This window comes from Pygocentrus nattereri, chromosome 6, assembly GCF_015220715.1.
Source record: "Pygocentrus nattereri isolate fPygNat1 chromosome 6, fPygNat1.pri, whole genome shotgun sequence".
Taxonomy (NCBI): domain Eukaryota; kingdom Metazoa; phylum Chordata; class Actinopteri; order Characiformes; family Serrasalmidae; genus Pygocentrus; species Pygocentrus nattereri.
In genome coordinates this window covers 12,266,010-12,285,569 of record NC_051216.1, presented here as the reverse complement: position 1 = coordinate 12,285,569, position 19,560 = coordinate 12,266,010, and the positions used below count along the sequence as shown (strand labels likewise).

General features: G+C 40.1%; 1 protein-coding gene across 1 annotated transcript; it reads left to right on the top strand.

Moving 5' to 3' along the window:
* The first annotated feature begins 1,010 nt into the window (after positions 1-1,010).
* Positions 1,011-12,565, top strand: LOC108436770 (cystathionine beta-synthase-like). Its single transcript, XM_017713459.1, has 6 exons — positions 1,011-1,113; positions 1,322-1,427; positions 6,691-6,751; positions 8,294-8,401; positions 10,605-10,689; positions 12,429-12,565. Exons 1-6 carry the CDS (start codon positions 1,011-1,013, stop codon positions 12,563-12,565), a joined length of 600 nt encoding a protein of 199 aa, XP_017568948.1.
* Positions 12,566-19,560: the final 6,995 nt, after the last annotated feature.

The following is a 19,560-nucleotide window of genomic DNA, read 5'->3' as shown; positions in this document are numbered from 1 at the left end:
TCTGAATAGACTTTTGAACTAATGAGATCATATAAAATATTAACTAGGACATGTTGGCTCTGTTTGAGAATAGTGATTGTGTTGAGCTGCTAGTGAGTGATGAGGGGTGAAAGGGACTCAAAGATACTGGACGATGCAATGATAAATATGAAATATTTTAAATACTGGTACTTTTTTCTGGACATACAAAATGCTAGACATGGTTACAACAGAACAAATTCTCATGTCAATGTCTGTCTGGGCAGAGAGCTGTTTTTCTATCCTAGTGGTCCGTGAGCAGCAGGCAGGAAACACCCTGGACAGGTAGCCAGTCCATTGCAGGGCAGACACACAGACACATACAGTCACACCTAGGGGTAGTTTATCATCTCCAGTTGGCCATTTGGACTATGGGAGGAAACTGGAGTACCTGGAAGAAGCCCACCTAAAGACGGGAAGAACATGCAAACTCCACACAGAAAGGTTCCTGGTTGCACGGGGGTTGGGCGGGGAACTAAACCCAGGCCCTTTTTGCTGTAGGCGACAGCGCTATCCACTACACCAACGTGCCACCCCATACTGCACACAAAGCATACAAATATTTTGACCAAACAAATGAAACATTCCTTTGGCTGCAGTAAACTGTACTTTCCTGAATTGATTCAATGTTTATGTCCCACTTGCTCATGAGTGTGGGCCTTCTGGACCTCAGTGCTAAACGGATGACCCCATCACATCACATTAAAAAACAATTTAAGACTGCAGTCAAGTAAGGAGAAAAATTAAGCACTAGATGAAATCTGTCAGAAATGTGAAGGAGCCCTTTGATGGACCATCCAAGAATAAAGGCAGCATAGAGCTTTTTTATCAAGTGATAGGAAACACAGAAGCACATAAAAAGCTCTAATTCCACATGATGATCCACTTTACTATCAGCAACACGGACATGTGTGCTCACCAGCTACTCTGAGGGAAGATATTATTATCAACTAATTGTTGCAGCTCCACTATTAACCCCAACATAAGCTGCGATGCTTGCTAACTGTCAGGTTGTGGACAGCTGGTACAAGACCAACGATGACGAGTCCTTTGCCATGGCGCGTATGCTGATCCGTGATGAAGGCTTACTGTGTGGTATGTACTCAGACCTTGCTTTGCTATACGTATTAACTATGTATGTTTGGAAATGATCTATCACAGACAGCACCCTCAGAGTCATTGTGTTTTAGTTTTTATGAGTATTAACCCTTTAAACTTTAGCCTTACTATTGAGTTATTAATGTATGTGTGATTTGCATTTGTTCATGTAAACTTATGGTCCCTATGGCTGGTGTGTGTGAAGGTGGTAGTTCGGGCTCAGCCATGGCAGCAGTAGTGAAGGTGGCTAAGGAGCTGAAAGAGGGCCAGCGCTGCGTGGTCATTCTGCCAGACTCTGTCCACAACTACAGGTAAGCAGCTGCTGACTTCTCATGCTTCAGCTGTGTAATATGATACAGTGCCTGTCCTCAGGGGACCGCACAGCCATTTACAGACGGTGTCAGCTTTCAGAGAAACTGACACTCAGCACTGACATTGAAAGCTAATTATAAATACACAGGCCTTTTGCAGTAGTAAAGTTTACAATATAGCAGCCCATTTCTGTAAAAAATTCTTTTAATGATGTGATGATTAGTAGAATGGTTTTGAATTGGTTAGTGCATGAAAGGAGCAGTTAGGGGAAAAGCTAATAATACTGTTGTCCACTGTCCCCAGATGTAGCTGATCAGTCAAGACATGTTTGGCATCCAGATTTTGCTTATATAGTTTAGAACTGTAGCTACGATTCTTATGTAGCAGATCATGTAGAAATCAATAGTCACCCAAATCATTTCTGTAATTACATCCCCCAGAACTCTCAAACCGCATCCGGCTTTTATTAAGGTTGCACAGACTCGATGATTTAGGACACAGTATACCTTAATATTAACTATAAAAATTATAGTTGAATGCAGTGGTTAGACATTTTAGACAGGTGTTTTACTGAATTCTGACTACCCGACAGAATCCAATGTATATCATTCAGACATATGAATGCTAGAAACTGTTCACAATTTATATTGTCTTTAATGTTTAAAAACATATCCTCAGTTTAAAAATTAAAAATTGTTAACACAAGTCACAAACATGATCTGTGACATCCATATGCCTGCGTGACGTGCATGCATGCCAAGAGGAATTTGGTGCAGTGCCTGTACCCCAAATGACTACCTGATACATTTTTATAGCTCACAATACCTCATGCTTTGTCCTGAAACATGATGATGACCTGGATGTGGTTTGAGCAGGTTAAGAATTTTGGGGGGTGAAAAGATTTAGGTAACTATTGACTTCTAGGGTTGTCAACATTAGGCTTGGCAGATCAACTACATCTGCCTTATGTGGAAAAAATGTACAAGTTAGATTTTTCATTGAACCATTGCTTAAAAGGAAAGTCATGATCACTGACTGAGAGTGTAAATCCTTCCACAAGTCAAAATTTCTTAGCGACAAGTGAATGTGTGAGAGAGGCTTTTTCAAAGAGGAGGACCTGATGGTGAATAAACCATGGTGAGACACGCATACAAACACACCAAATACATGTATGTAGTAGACAGCTTGTTTTCACAGGACTATTTATCGTAATTACCAGAAAAACATTGTCAGTCTAGGATCTGTTTAATATAATACTGAAAATGTTTCATATAATAAAGATTAAATGAATCAAATCAAATCAAATTTATTTGTATAGCGCTTTTTACAACGGATGTTGTCACAAAGCAGCTTTACAGGATTTCAGAAAAGACAAAGTTTCCACAGGACTGAAAGAATGTGTACAGAAACCCCCCAGTGGGCAAGCCAGGGGCAACAGTGGCAAGGAAAAACTCCCTCAGAACTGAGGAAGAAACCTTGGGAGGAACCAGGCTCACCAGGGGGGACCCATCCTCCTCTGGTCAAACTACCTACAAGTGATTATACTACTAATATTATCAGCAGTAATATTGATATTAGGAATATCTAGGAGTCTATGAGAACATCAGGGTAGGGTGGCCAGCTCATCCAAGGTGGTTGATGGTAGCTGGGGCGTGGGCAGCTGGTCTGAAGTGGGTAGCAGGGGGGCTCGGCAGTCAGTCGTCCTTCAGTGTCCAGCCGGACATGTGGGCGGTTGTATACTCCGAAAAAAGCAGGTAAATGGGATTAGTTTTGTTCTATCCGTTTGTACATAAACAGGGAATGTAAACATTTACAGAGTGTGGCTAATGACCCCGGCAGATCTGACTATGACAGCTTAACTAAAAGGAGGGAACCAGAAGGACACACAGACACGGCAGCACTCTGAAACAGTTCGGCATCCCTCCACTCCACCGTCCACAAACCTGAGTGACAGTTTACTATAATTCCCTGTGTCCATGGACCCCTGGATCTGCTGCCTTTATCTAGGGGGGAACATTACCTACCAAAAGCTAAACTGAACAAGTGAGTTTTCAGCCTAGTCTTAAAGATTGAGACTGTGTCTGAGTCCCGAACAGTTTCTGGAAGATCATTCCAGAGTTTGGGGGCTTTATAAGAAAAAGCTCTTCACCCAGATGAAACCTTCTGAATTCTAGGAACTATTAATAAGCCAGCGCTCTGGGATCTGAGTGGTCGTGATGGCTCATAATGAGAAATAAGGTCTTGCAGGTATTCAGGGGCATGACCATGTAGGGCTTTATAAGTCAGTAAAAGGATTTTATAATCAATACGGAATTTAATAGGTAGCCAATGAAGTGATGATAGCACTGGACTAATATGCTCAAATTTTCTAGTTTTAGTGAGGACCCTAGCTGCGGCGTTTTGGACTAGTTGGAGTTTGTTTAAATTCCTGCTTGTACATCCTGACAGTAGCGCATTACAGTAGTCTAGCCTAGAAGTAATAAAGGCATGTACTAGTGTTTCTGCATCACGCAGGGACAGGGCATTTCTGATCTTGGCAATGTTGCGAAGATGTAGAAAAGCTGTCCTAGTGATGCTGCCTATGTGTTGATCGAATGATAAATCTGAATCTATTATAACGCCGAGATTTTTTGCTGCTAGTCCAGGTGCGGCTTGAAAGTCGGCGAGATTTAAGATTAAATCTGGTGATTTACTTCTTGCTAATTTTGGACCCAGAAGGAGAACCTCTGTTTTGTTACTGTTTAATAGGAGGAAGTTGCGTGACATCCAGCCTTTCACACAGTCCTCCATTTTCTTTAACCTGTGTTGGTCATCAGGCTTGGCTGATATGTACAGTTGAGTATCGTCTGCATAACAATGAAAGTTTACGCCATGATTACTTATAACTGTGCCTAACAGTAACATGTATAGTGTAAATATTAATGGTCCTAATATAGACCCCTGCGGAATTCCAAATCTCACTTTTGAATAAGTGGAAGATAAATTGTTTACCCTAACGAACTGATAACGTTCTGATAGGTAAGATCTGAACCATGATAGGGCCGTCCCTGTGACTCCAACCATGTTTTCTAACCTTTCTAGGAGAATATTGTGGTCTATTGTATCAAAAGCCGCGCTAAGGTCAAGTAGCACTAAGAGAGATATGTAACCTTGATCAGAGGCAAGAAGAAGATCATTAGTTATCTTAACTAGAGCCGTCTCAGTGCTATGGTGTGGCCTGAATCCAGACTGAAATTTTTCATATATATGGTTCTTGTGTAGATATGAACTAAGTTGTTGGGCCACAGCCTTTTCTAAGATCTTAGATATAAACGGTAAGTTAGAAACAGGCCTGTAATTGGACAAAACGGTGACATCAAGATTTGGTTTCTTGATCAGAGGTTTGATAACAGCAAGTTTAAAAGCTATGGGTACATGGCCCAGACTAAGGGATGAGTTTACAATAGTTGAGATAGGGTTTATAATAATTGGCAGTACTTCTTTGAGTAGTTTTGATGGAATTGCATCGAGTGTGCAGGTTGTGCAATTTGCAGAGGAGATAATCTTCTCTAGCTCCAGCTGTGGGAGGGGGTGAAAGGTTTCCAGACTCTTTTCTACAGCTGTGTTTTGTTCTATATCATGTCAGATGGCAGCAAAGCTGGATTTGAATTTGATACTGTGGGTTGAATTTGTTGTCTAATATTATCAATTTTATTATTAAAGAAGTCCATAAAAACTTCACTGGTGAGAGTTGCTGGGATTTCTGGTTCATTACCTGCCTGATTTTTTGTGATTTGGGAAATCACATTAAACAGAACTCTAGGATTATACTTATTATTCTCGATCAGCGAGGCCAGATATGCTGAGCGAGCTTCAGTGAGAGCATTTCTATACTCTATAAGGCTGTCCTTCCAGGCAGTGTGGAACACTTCTAGTTTGGTATGACGCCATTTCCGCTCTAATTTCCGAGCTGTTTGTTTTAAGGTCCGGGTTTTATCGTTGTACCACGGGGCGAACTTTTTCTGCCTTATTCTTTTTATTTTAAGTGGGGCCACATTTTCTAAGGTGGATCGTAAGGTATTTTCTAAATAATCGGTTAGTAAATCTAGTTCAATTGGATCTGATGGAGTGGAGACTGGGGTTGATAACTCTGGGAGATTTTCTATAAATTGTAGGGTGGTAGATGGTTTTATTGTGCGCTTTGTTGAATAACGAGGGGACGTATATATGTTATGGCTAAATCGTAGCTCATATGAAATTAAGTAATGGTCGGAAATCGCTGTGGTTTGCGGTAAGATATTAAGCTTGTCTATTTTAAGACCTAGTGTCAAAACTAAATCTAACGTATGAATACAGTAGTGTGTCGGCCCTGTTACATTTTGGGTGAAACCAACAGAGTCTAGGATTGAGGTAAATGCCCTTTTTAATGGGTCGTCTACCTTCTCAAAGAAAATATTAAAATCTCCTACAATTATTACTTTATCATTACACACAGCCAGGTTTGCAGCGAAGTCACTAAATTCTTTTATAAATTCAGAGTATGACCCTGGTGGTCTGTAAATGTTAAATAATGAGAACGCCTTCTTTTTTGTGACCGGATTTGTGACGTGAATAGAGAGGACCTCAAAGGAAGTAAAAGTGTCGCATTGTTTCTGACTAATATCGAGAGTATTTTGGTATATTACACAGACTCCACCTCCCTTGCCTGTTAGTCTTGGCCTATGTGCATAATTATAGCCTGCAGGCGTGGCTTCATTTAAAGCTAAATATTCATCTGGTCTAACCCACGTTTCAGTAAGACAAAAAAAGTCAAATTTATGATCGCTTATAATTTCATTTACGACGACTGATTTAGAGTTTAATGATCTTATATTAAGTAGTCCAAGTTTTAGATTGAAGGTGTTAGTGCCATCATCAGCCAATCACTTAGTTAGGGAAACTGAAATGAGTTACTCTGAGAAGCTTGTTCAATATGCACTCCAGTTACTTCTCTGATAGATGATTTACTGAATATGATTAGTGCATGTGTTGTCCGAGACCAGGATTGATGACTGACTTCTAGCACAAACAGTGCCCTGATCAGTACTGGTTAGGTGCGCTAAACATAGGTGCAATGATATAGCACATGGTCGTAAGCCTGGGATTAAAAGGAATGCTACGTACAGTGCATCAACCATAACGTGTGGGACATGCCATCTAACCATCTGTCTCGGTCTCTGTCTCTCCCTCTCTCTCTCACTCTCACTCTCTCACTCTCTCTCTCACTCTCTCATGTCTCTCTAGGTGGTGGAATCTGACTGTTCAGGAGTTGAGTCTGTCTGCTCCTCTGACCGTTCTGTCCTTGGTCAACATAAAAAAAACACCCCAGTAGTTGATGAGGCTTGGTAGCTTAATCATCCCTAGTATACTGTAATACTTTACTAGATAGGTCCTATCTGCTTTGTAGTTTGAGTAGTAGTGGATACAGGTTTAGTTTTGTGAACAATCAAATACACAAGTACAGTTTTACACCCCAAATGTAGTCCATCAGTCAAGACATGCTTGGTGTCTGAAGTTTGCTCCTTTGGTCTTGAGCTGGAGCTGTGAGGCTAATACACTAGAAGCACATTTAGCTAAAAAAGTGGTAGAAGCTTATGACCATCTAGGGGCGCAAAGAATAATCAATGTAGTGGACCAGGGCTCTCAAGTTTAAGTTTGGTGGGAGTGAGATTTTTTTTGGGGGGGATGGGTCACCCATCGAGCCAACGGCCCATTGACCCTCCAAGTGTGTTCAACTTAAAAGAGAACAAGTTTGATTTGATCAAATTTCTCCTTCAGTTGTTCACCGATGTGTTTTATTCAGAATCGAATCGGAATAAATTCTTCGTGCCTGAAACTCCACCCTCTTTGACTAGATCTGCCAAACGACAGAGCGATCTATATTCTGATTGGCTCAACGAGAGTACTTTATAATATGCAACCGATGGATTGGCTGAATAGGGTGTGGTAATTGGGTAACTTCTCTGAGCACAGAAGCGCTGTGACCAGTGGCTGTGACTCGTTTGTAGACCGGGCGAATTAATTTTTGATTGGATTTTTTTTTTTTTTTAGAAAAAAAAAATCAAGAGTGAGAAATAGCATGTGTGGCATGTGAGCATGTGAACTCACTGAGGTGCGTGTGTCACACGCTCAGTGTGAGACTTGAGAACAATGTAGTGGACTAAAATCAATGACCAAATTAGTTGCCAGCAAGTAGTAGCCCAAATAGTACAGACTCTGGAAGGGTCCAGTGGGGTTCTGACCACTTACACATATAGTAAGTGGAGCTGAGAAAATGGAAAATTAACATAGAAATTGGGGGGGGGGCTTCTGTCACTTTAAGACAGAACACAACTGATGTGACCAAAATGAACTGTACCCTACTGTAAATTACCGCTAACCCTCTGCGTCAAAAGCCTCAGTTGACACTGCAGTAAACATGTGGAGTAGTGGGTGAGGAACGTGTCCAAACAGCGCTGTCAGTCTTCCCCAGCAGCTGCGGTGACCCACCGAGGAGCTGCTCACCAGACTCTGTAGTGGATGTGGTTTGACAGTTTTTTTTAAGCCACTACTCAAAGTGCAGCACAGATGGGGTCTGTCGCAGAGCTCCCTGAGCCTGGAGCCTGATGATTTAAAAAACATTTACATCCTCTAAAACTGCAGCTTTTGATGACGAGCAGCACCATGTTTAAAAAAGACATCTGAGGCATGAAGAGTTGAACACAACTTTGGCAAATAAATTGTCACTTTTTTTTTTTTTTTTTGCCATTTGTTAACACCGGAATCCATTTACTGTGTTATAAATTTGTGGATCAAATCAAACAACATAAACTATGAGTCACATCAAGTTCTCTCTTTTGTCTCCAAGCTGATTCTGGGCATGGTCACACTGGGCAACATGCTCTCATCTGAACTCACCAGTAAGGTCAGTCCTGAAGATCCCATCATTAAAGTGCTCTACAAGCAGTTCAAACAGGTGAAGACGCGCTTATGCACACATGCTCATGCTCATTTACACCACGTGTGCCGTTCATGACCTCACAACAGCAGGAATATATTCTGGTGAACTAGATCACTGTTTGGGAAACATTTCATTCTAGAAAGTCATTTTGTCTTTAACTTACATTCTTTTTTTTTTTTTTAACCTGTCATGTCTGGCCATTTTTGCAATCGGAATGGTAATCCGAATGTACTGATGTACCAAACATATTTGTTTTCACAAGAAAAAGCTCTATAGGTTACTAAAGCCTATTCTTGTTAAAATTTTATTTTATTTGTTTGGCCAGGCCTGACAGGCAATAAAAAAGAGGACAGGAAAGAAAGAGAAGAAGGGAGGAGAGAGAAAAAAAAAAAAAAATCATAATAATGATAATTAAGTAAGTAAATAAATAAACAGAAAAAAATAATAAATAAATAAATAAATAAATAAAAGAGAAAAAACAAATAAAATAAGTAAATAAACAGACAACTAAATAAAAATAAATAGATAAATAAGTAAGTAAATAAATTAAAAAAAAAAAAAAGGGAGGGTAAAAAAAACAATTATACAGATATATATATATATACATATTCACATATACATATATACACCCAGACATAATTCTACTATTTGCTGCTACATACATACACATGTTTACATATCTATACATATGCCTCTATACATATACACCCACCCACCACACACAATTCTACTGTTTGCAGCAATGTGTATATGTGTGTATATGCGTTCACGTGTCATGTGTCTTTAACTTACATTCAACTAAACTTTACAGATGAGATGGCGCAATATTACTTTCTCTTGCCCAATATCAATATTAAAACCCTAAGTATCTACAATTACTGACACCACAGATAATTTAATTTGAATAAGTAAAGAGTTAAAATTAGCTATTTTTAATTAAAGTACTTTACCCATTTTCACAGCCATAAGATGCCTTCTGTCTGTTTTGGAGATTGATTCTTCCATTGATAAGTTTGATACCTACTTACAAGTACCCTTGGTCTGGCAGACCAGGGTGGTGGTCCCTATTTTTAAGAAAGGGGACCGGAGGGTGTGTGCCAACTATCAGGGCATCACACTGCTAAGCCTCCCTGGGAAAGCTTATGCCAAGGTGCTGGAAAGGAGACTCTGACTGATAGTCGACCCTCAGATTGAGGAGGAACAACTCAGATTCTGTTTGAGCCATGGAAAAATGGACCAGCTTTCCAACCTCACACAGACTGTTGAGCAGTCATGGGAGTTTACCAACCCAGCATAGATGTGTTTGGAGAAGGCTTATGACCATGTTCCCTGAGACATCCTGTGAGAGGTCTTCTGGGAGCATGGGGTGCCCCAGGCCACTATGGGATATTTGGTCTCTGAACTCAGAGTGAGAGTTGTGCCTGTATACTCAACATTAAGTCAAGCTTATTTAGTGTGAATGTTGGCCTTTGCCAAGGATGTAGCTTGTCTCCACTCCTGTTCGTGACATTCATAGACAGGGTGTCAAAGCGTAGCCGAGTTCAGGAGGGTATTATGTGTGGGAGCCAGAAGGTGCCATCTCTGCTGTTTGCGGATTATTGCATGCCTTCAGTGCTCACTGGAGCGATTTGCAGCTGGGTGTGAAGCAATTGGTATGCAGATCAGTACCTCAAAAACTGAGTCTATGGTCCTAGCCAGAAAAGGACGGCATGCCCACTCCAGGTTAGGGGAAAGGACCTGCTCCAAGTGTCTTCAAGGTATTGTTCCATGGGTGCTGGGAAGAGGGAGCGTGAGATCGGATGCAGGCTTGGACAGGCAGCAGCAATAATGCGGTCACTGTACCGGATGTTAGTGGTGAAGAGGGAGCTGAGCCATAAGGCAAAGGTACTCAGATTGGATTTGGCTGCTGTGGTGTGTTTGAAGTGCAAATGGTTTTCCAGAAAAATAAATATTTCATTGTATTTCAGTGTCATTTGGCTTTTCCTGCACATCTGTTTTACTGAGGCAAATTTCAAACAATCTTAACAAATAAAATTTCATACTCCGCAGATACTGTTACTTGTTTCATTTTTTTAATTTTGTAATGTTTCTTCTTCACTGGGAGTCTAGATGTCAATTGTAAATATAAATTTCGTAAATTCTCATAGAACAGTTTGGTGAAAGTCTGTGGGATGTCTGTTCAGTCAACTGAAAAGAGGACATTTCTCCACACATTTAGGTTCATCTCACATATAAACAGGACAAACTCTCTCGGATCCTGGAGACAGATCATTTTGCCCTGGTGGTGCACGATCAAATCCAGTGTAAGTAATCTCGTTCACTGTGTGTGAGCCTTTAGCTTCATTGCTCTGATTTCCTTGTTTGCTGTATTGTATTTGCTCTCCAAGGCTATTATTTCTTACACCTCTACTCACTGTATCCTTTTGTATATAGTTTACTGGTTTAGCCAAATAAAGACATTTTATGACAAAAAATTAAATCTTACCCACTTTAGAGCTTTAATCTGGCCTGAAATTTTGGTCCAAACTTGTAAATAACCAGAGAACTTCCCATCCTAAAGCGCATCATTGAGCTTTGAGTCCGAAACTGAGCAGGACGATGTCAACAGTAGTGCTGAATGAAACCTCATGTTATTTCAATTAATTAATTACAGTGTAGTGTTCTCATGCTTTGCTGATGTAGTGAATAGTTTTTGCTTAGATGGTGAAACAGCAATTAAGAAAAAGAAGAAATTTCAGTTTTCCATGATATGAGCCCTTTAAAGGCTCCCGTGACCGAATGAAATGATTAGATGGCATACTCATCCATCTACCTACCAAAGTTTACAAGAGTGGCAGTATACGTCACACTGGCGCCTACAACAGCTTGCACTGATAAAGAAAGAACGAAAGAAAAGAGACAAAATTAAAAAAAGGCTTTGAACAAAAAAAGTTGGAAAAAGCAAGAGGTCAAAACAGAGTGCCCATTGGTATGGCTTTGCAACGGTTACGAAACCAGAGAGAGTTAAAAGGCCTGGAAAGCAATCTCAAGGTTGCTGTTTTTCTGTTGGACAGGTAGTTAATCTGGTTTGTTTTCTTGAATCATGTAACCAACATTGCTAGCTGCTTGTGTAGCTACATTATGTATTTGTGCACCACTATGTGTTCATCCATCTGTGTTCATGTGTTCTGGGCTTTGGAAGGAGGGCTCCGAAGTAGGCGGTGGGATTTTTTCAGTTGGATCTTTTGACAAAAAGTAGCTTACACTTTGTGGTTTCTACAAAATCACCTACTCCACCTATAACACAAGTTACATCATATTCAGGCCCACAAATCTTTCCCTGGTGTTTGTGTTGAATCACTGCCAGCCCCTGCACCGTGTGGCATTTCTAAAACAAAGTTTTGTAGGACAAGCGCTTTAGTTTGCTTAAGGTTGTTGAGGGAGACACTTTGAAGTCTTTTTGTAGGCTAGACTCCTACGCAACATGATCGAGAATAAAGAAGGGCCACATCATCATCATGATAACATTGCTTTTTTTTAAATAACAGATGTATGTAAACATTGTTAAAAGAAGGAAACTTTAGCCTGTTTGAATTCATGATTGTTGTGATGTTGCAGCCATGGAGAAATTTACATATGATCGCAGATTCATCTTACAGGAGTTTAGTCTCGCCCATTCATGTTAGTGATGTGGAGTTTCATTACTGCGGACAGTCTGTAGCTGAGTCACTGGAGAGGAAGATGTGGGGAAAATGATTAAATGCTGTCCCTGGTTTTCAGGAAGCAAACAGGTCAAAACAGGAAGCCTCCCTAAGCTTCCATACATCTGAATAAAGAGTTTATTGATTTCAGTTTGAAGCCCAGACTACTTGTTAAATGAGACACAGTACATGAGCAGTTAGAACCAAGATCATTTCCATGTTTCAGTAACATGTAACAGCTTCTTCATTTATAAATGATAATGGTCATATAAAAATATCACTGTTTTAGGTACAAAAATTGACTTTGGAAGGGGAGGGGTTGGATTGAATTTACCATTTACCATTTCTCTCTTCCTCTGTAGACATGACCGATGGGTCATCCACTTTGAAGCACGTGGTGTTTGGCACCATCACAGCCATCGACCTGCTGAACTACGTGCCCAGTCGTGAGAGGAGGGAGCGAACGCTGTCTGAATGCTCACTCCCAGACGAGCTGTAACTGCTTGGTGACCAACATTTACAAAACACAACCACATCTAAGGAGATGATACATATCAAAGAGATTATAAAAGGCTATTTTTAGTTACATGAACTGTTTATTTCTATCTTTTTACATTTCAAAACTGAAAGATTATACTGTTAATGCAAATCAAATCAGTGTTCTACAGTATTACTATTATTTACATTTACTCACTCAGTTGTTACATTTTCAGGTGGTCTTGTTTGCAGTGAAGTAAAGCTGTGCAGGTTTGTCATTAATTAATCATTAATACTAATCATTGTCATTAATATTAATAAATATTTAAAATGATGCAAAGCATGCTTTGTCCTGGGTCTATTATAGTTTACAGTGGTGCTTGAACATTGGTGAACCCTTTAAAATTTTCATTTTCAAAGATTTGCATGCAAGTCCTAATAGCAGAAAAAGGTAATAAAATTGAGCAAATGAGACAAAGATATTAGACATAAAAATCTGGTCATTTACTTATTGAGGAAAATGCTCCAACTCTACATATGTCTGAGCAGCAAAAGTATGTGAACCTTTAGGATTAGCAGATAACTTGAAGGTGAAATTAGAGTTGGGTATTTTCAATCAATGGAATGGTGATCAGGTGTGAGTGACCACCCAGTTTTATTAAAAGAACAGGGATCTGTCATAGGCTGATCTTCACAGGACATATGTGGAAGTGTATCATGGCATGAACAAAGGAAATTTCTGAGGACTTCAGAAGAAGTTGTTGATGCTCATCAGGCTGGAAAAGGTTACAAAACCATCTCTAAAGAGTTTGAACTCCACCAATCCACAGTCAGACAGACTGTATACAAATGGAGGAGATTCAAGACCATTGTTATGCTCCCCAGGAGTGGTCAACCAACAAAGATCACACCAAGAGCAAGGCATGTAATAGTCATGTAATTGGATCAAGTGTGTGCATGTGTTCCACTGTAAATACGCTGGTGCAAAATGGCTGTTGCTTTACATCACTTTTGTATTGTTTGTGTATTTGTTTTGACGTTTGCCTGAGAGGTTTGCCATTATATCCACTGTGATACTGTCTGAGAGCAGTTTTCAAACTGTGGCTTATTGGACTGGCTGTTTGTGTGACGCTGCATCGCGACTATTATGCCGCCTGGACTGGTCACTTGGGTGACACTGCGGCACGGCTGCGGGGCTCTCTGGACTGGGGACCTAAATAACGTGAGATTGCTTGGTTGACCCTGCACTACAGCTGTGAGGCTGCCTGGACCAGTAGTGTTCGGCTGCAGGAAAATGCATCATCTTCAGCCTTCGAGGCTTCCCGGGCTGGCCTCCTGTGTGATGCACCGTAGTTGCAGCATGAGACTTTCCCTCGCCACTAAAGATTCTTTCTGGGCTAGCTAGCTGAGTGACTCTGTGCTGTGGTCACTGAAATTTCTTTTGCTAGCTGTGGGAACTGTGGAGTATGTCTGATCTGTGCTATGTATTCTTGATTATGTATTGATTGTAAAGTGTCCTTGAGCATGGGAAAGATGCTATATAAATAAAAGTGGTGATGATGATAGTCTGCAAGCTTACAAAGGAACCCAGGGTAACTTCTAAGCAACTAAAGGCCTGTCTCATAGTGGCTAATGTTAGTCCACCATCAGGAGAGCACTGAACAACAATGGTGTGCATGACAGAGCTACCAGAGAAAGATGCTACTCTCCAAAAAAAAAAAAACATTGCCCATTTGGAGTTTGTGAAAGATCTCATGGAAGAGCCAGAGGGCTACTGGAACAATGTTTTGTGGATGAATGAGACCAAAATACATTTATTTGGTTTAAACGAGCAGCATTATGTTTAGAGAAAGAAAAACACTGCATTCCAGCATAAATATCTTACCCTATCTGTGAAACATGGTGGTGGTAGTATCATGGTTTGGGCCTGTTTTGCTGCATCTGTGCCAGGACAGCTTGCCATCATTGATGGAACAATGGACTCTGAATTATACCAGCAATTCTAAAGGAAAATGTCAGAACATCTGTCTGTGAGCTGTAACATGGGGTCATGCAGCAGAACAGTGACCCTAAGCCCAGAAGTCATTCTACTACAGAATAGTTAAAGAAGAATAAAGTTAATGTTTTGGAATGGCCAAGTCAAAGTCCTGACCTTACTCCTATAAAAATGTTGTGGAAGGACCTGAAGCAGCAGTTCATGGGGGGAAACCCACCAACATAACAGAGTTAAAGCTGTTTTGTATGGAGGAATGGGCTCCCAAGCCAATGTGCAGGACCGATCAATGGTTACGGGAAATGTTTAGTTGCAGATATTGCTGCACAAGGAGGTCACACCAGATATGGAAAGCAAAGGCTTGCATACCTTTGCCACTCACAGATATGTAATATTGGATCATTTTCCTCAATAAATAAAAGACCAAGTCTAATACTTTTGTCTTAGTTGTTAAATTTGGTTCTCTTTATCTACTTTTAGGTCTTCTGAGGAAGTTTTAGGTAAATTTAACCCACAAATGTAGACCATTCTAAAGACTTTAGGAACTTTCAAGCACCAATGTGTATTTTTTCATGTATTAATGCTTGTAGTGCTCTAGTAGCACTAATTTTAGGTGTTATGCTGCCACCTCTTGACCAAGGTCATTGCAGAATAGTCTGCTTTTTTACAGTCATGCTTAGATTCAACTCTGCTGATCTTGGCCGGTTGTTACAAATAAGACTGAAGGTCAGAAAGAGTCAAGGTGAAGCACAGGTGTGTTTACTAAAGTAAACAGCTCTCAGTCAGACAGACTAATAGTATTAACTATTTTCTGGCAGTGAAAGCTGTTGGTGTAAATAATTGATAAAGTTCTTGCTTGTGCACCTCAGTCCTGTCTACAGCGACCTTGATTGTGATGTTTATTCTGTTCTTATTTGTTTTTTTGCTTTTTTTATTGAATCTGAATGTAAGATTGGAAATGGTTAAGGTGCAGAATGCAGAATAGTCTTGTTTACTCTATTAAATTATGTATTTTCTGTTTTTGATATGTTGAATGCTTAATGAATGTGCTCTAGTTTTCATTCAAATCTTTTTCCTTGCAGATAAATGTGATTTTGCCACAAGAGGTCAGTAAACGAGCACTTTTTCAGCTCATATCCACCATACAGTATACCCACAACAAGATTAGCGCTATTCGTATTCATTGCAGGTGTAAACAGGAGGCCAGAAAATGGGAAAGATTAACAATAAAGTGACCACAGGCCAATAATTGCACAACAAGGCAGACATTGCTGTCATCTAATACATACATACAATTATTCACTGTACATTTATTGCACTGCTGTATACAGTACAGGGCAAAGGTTTTAGGCACCTGAGCTTTTATTTGCTCAGAAAAACACAATAAATGTAAATCATATTAATACAAGTATTAACATATGTTAATGTGTTCATTTACCTCTTTCCAACCCTCTGTCTACAGGAGCTCATTATTATTTATTATACAATGATTGACTAATTAGTGCTTAAATCAGGTCTGCTGGAGGTGGAATTAAGCAAATCCTTTTGGTGGCTGGGAGTGTCCAGGAGAAATTTTAAACCAAACTTTGTTCCTCAAACTAGTTCGCAAGATATCAACTACCTTTTTCAACATAAGAAATTATTGTAATTAATACATGTATTTATATTGCATTGGTAAGAAGTGCTGTGATCAGGTGCACCTTTAGAAGAAATCATATATGAGCTCTCTTAAAATTAAAGTGTCGAATCCCATTTTAGAGTGAGCAGCTGCTTGACTTTTTCACTAAGATCAGTTACACCTTGCCAACTGCACCTATTACAAGTGGGAAAAAAAACATGCCCCAAAGGGATTGGATGGAGCTCCATCACTCCAGAGAACACAGTTCCACTGCTCCACAGCCCAGTGCTTTATACCCCTCTAGCTTGGCATTGGACATTGTGACCTTAGGCTCATGTGCGGCTGTTCCAGAGTGTTCTATTGTACTGGCCTAAGCTTTTCTAAGGAGATTATAAAAGCTGTATGTGTACAATGGAACACCTGTGTCAGGAATGAGCGCACCTTAAAGTAGTTGAGTTCACTAATTATAAGGCGTGTCTGAATAATTGTAAACATTTCCATACACACGCAACATTTTAGACTAGTGAATTAGAGCGTATGTGGTCCGACTACAATGACGTACAGAAGAGGTTTATGGAAATTGCTCTTGTGACAGTTTTATTCCTTCAGTCCAAACTTTTGTTGAGCAGCATGTTTACTGTACATTACAGATAAGAATCAAAGGGCAACCTCCACTAGCATTAGCTTCACCAAACATGAATGGACGTCATTATTTACCTGGTTATCTTGTAAAAGAGGGCTTTGGGAATCAACTAAGCTTATTTCACTATAAATCTAAGCATGACCAGAGCACTCTCAAGCACAGAGTCTGGAGAGGCCACCAGATATGAAATTTCATTGACATACTGAAGAGTGATAATGTTCCCTTCTGCCTTTGGCTGTATTTACTGACACCGACCTAAAAACACTGGCTGATGTAGGTCAGCGATAGTAACAGTGGCTGAGCTGAGACCATGTATGTTAATTTCTTAGTATGGAAAATACAAATGGACAAAAGCACAGAAAAAATTCAGGCTTTGATGTTGCTAGCACTAACACTTGTAGCTATGAGGCACAGTACTGTGCAGAACTTTCCAGTCAAACAGGCCATTAATGACTAATTATTTCTGCAACAGAAAAAAGCAGAAAACACAGATTTAACATCAAAGTACACAAACGACTCAACAACTAAATATTAAATCACCTGTTTCAGTATTTAGTGTGTCCATATTTTGCCTTTATTGCAGCTTTCATTCTTTTAGGAGAGTTTTTCAAAGAAAGCTGCAGGGATATTTTTCCTCCAAAGTTCAGTCTCAGACATTGGTTGTATTTTCTGCTTCTCACAATCCAAGCAATCAACCCCATTCAGTGTTGTTCAGTGGTCAGTTCATTGCTCAGCTTCTTTAATTGATGACTCCTTTTCTCAGTGAGGCCTCTTGACAGTTAAACTTCCTTTCAGACCCATAGTGCTGAGTTGTCTTCTAACAGTGGACAGAAACACCTGTGGATGTTTTCAGATCTGAAGCAGCTTGATTTTCTCCTCTCTCTCAGAGATGAAAGCTTTAAGTGCTGTTTATCTATGGGGACAGTGTTGGTGGCCTACCCGCTCTTGCACGGTTGTTAGGAGTCCCATTTTCTCTGTTTATTTTAATCTTTTTTTAAACTCCAGTTTTGCAAACCCTTGTTTTTATTATTATTTTATATCTAATTACCTCAGAAACATCTCCTGAAAAAGAAACAACTTTGGTATGTGTGATGATTTTTGGAATGCAGCTGTCGCAATGCTAACAGTGCAGTTATGAGCTTTTATTGCTGAGCAATATTAGCCTGATAACTCCAGTGCATAACTAAAGAAGCACTAAACATGTCTTGGCTGATTACAGGACTGACTTTTGACATTTAAACGAAGCAGAAACCTGGCTAACACAGAGTAATAGGGCCAGTAGAGGCCCTCTTACTCTGTGTTAGAGTAATTTTTAGCTGCTATTGACCTGTCTCCTCTTCAGCCTCATTTCAAGCTGACCTGGAATGCCACACACACACACACACACACACACACACACACACACACACACACACACACATTTGATTTTATATGATGACTGCACACACGCACAAACAATGGCCGGGAGCAGTAAAGCCATGTCCATGGCAGACAGATGGTTGGAATGACCGTAAGCAGGTCAGGAGGAAGGAATGAGATGATGTAACGGGACTGCAGCAGAGAAGTAGAGGAAACCCAGCACACCCGTCACACAGTGTGGGCTGTGTGTGTGTGTGTGTGTGTGTGTGTGTGTGCATATAAACATGTTCTTCAGCATGAATGCACACATGTTGTTTTGGAAACTTCATTCTGGATAGCAACCTCCCTGGCCATTAGGGATGTCATCCGTTCTTCCTCTTTTCAGCTTCCTGGCTCAGGGCCCCTGGGTGTTATGGGAAATCCCTGCTTTGTTCCCATCCAGGAACAGTTTATCAGCAGGTCAACAAGGCCTCTTTAGCAGAAAGCGCATTCACACAATGCTATGAAGAATAGATGATTATCTATTACAGCACATTTCTATTCATATACACTGAAATCAAGGGTATTAAGGAATCCTTCTCCTTTGGAAAGGCTTTGCACTAGATGTTGAAACATTGCTGTGAGGATTTGATTGCAGCCACAAGAGCATTAGTGAGGTCCGGTACTGATGCTGGACGATTAGTTCATAGGTACTTGATGGGGCTCCACCAAATTCTAGAGAACACAGCTCCACTGCTCCACAGCCCAGTGCTGGGGAGTGGGAGCTTTATACCCTCTAACCCATACTTGGGCTTGAGAATGATGCAGCTGCTCTACTGCCAATGCTTTTCTATGATTATACCATCAGTATGTGTGTAATTTATTCATTCTTTCATCAGTGGATGCACTTTAAATGAACTGAATTCACTGACCTGAATGACTTGGATATTTTGTATGTTTTCAAGTGCATAAAACATTTTGACTCAGTGAATTTGAGCAAAGTCTGAGTACAATGACGTACAGAAAAGGTTTATGGGAATTGTTCTGATTTCATTCTTTCAGTCCAGACTAGTTTTGAGCAATGATGTTTACAATACTTGTATACTGGGCTGTTGGGTCATTAAATTATGCGTTTCCAATTCTCCCTTTTGAAATTCAGGAATGATGAATTTCCTTCTTATGAGTACAATGGCCATGTTAGGGTTGAATTATGGTGCAGCTGGCTTGTGCTGTTTTTGATGCAGCTTGTGAAGCTTTGGAGTGGTGAAATCTGAAAACATAGTATTTCCTGAAGGTATTGGTTGAATTATGGTTTACGAATAAACCTTTATTTATTTATTTGCAAGTTTTTATTTTATTTTTTTTTATTTTATTAAGTTCATCTGCTACCTCTTGGCTGTACAGCGGTGTTGAAATCATCAGTAC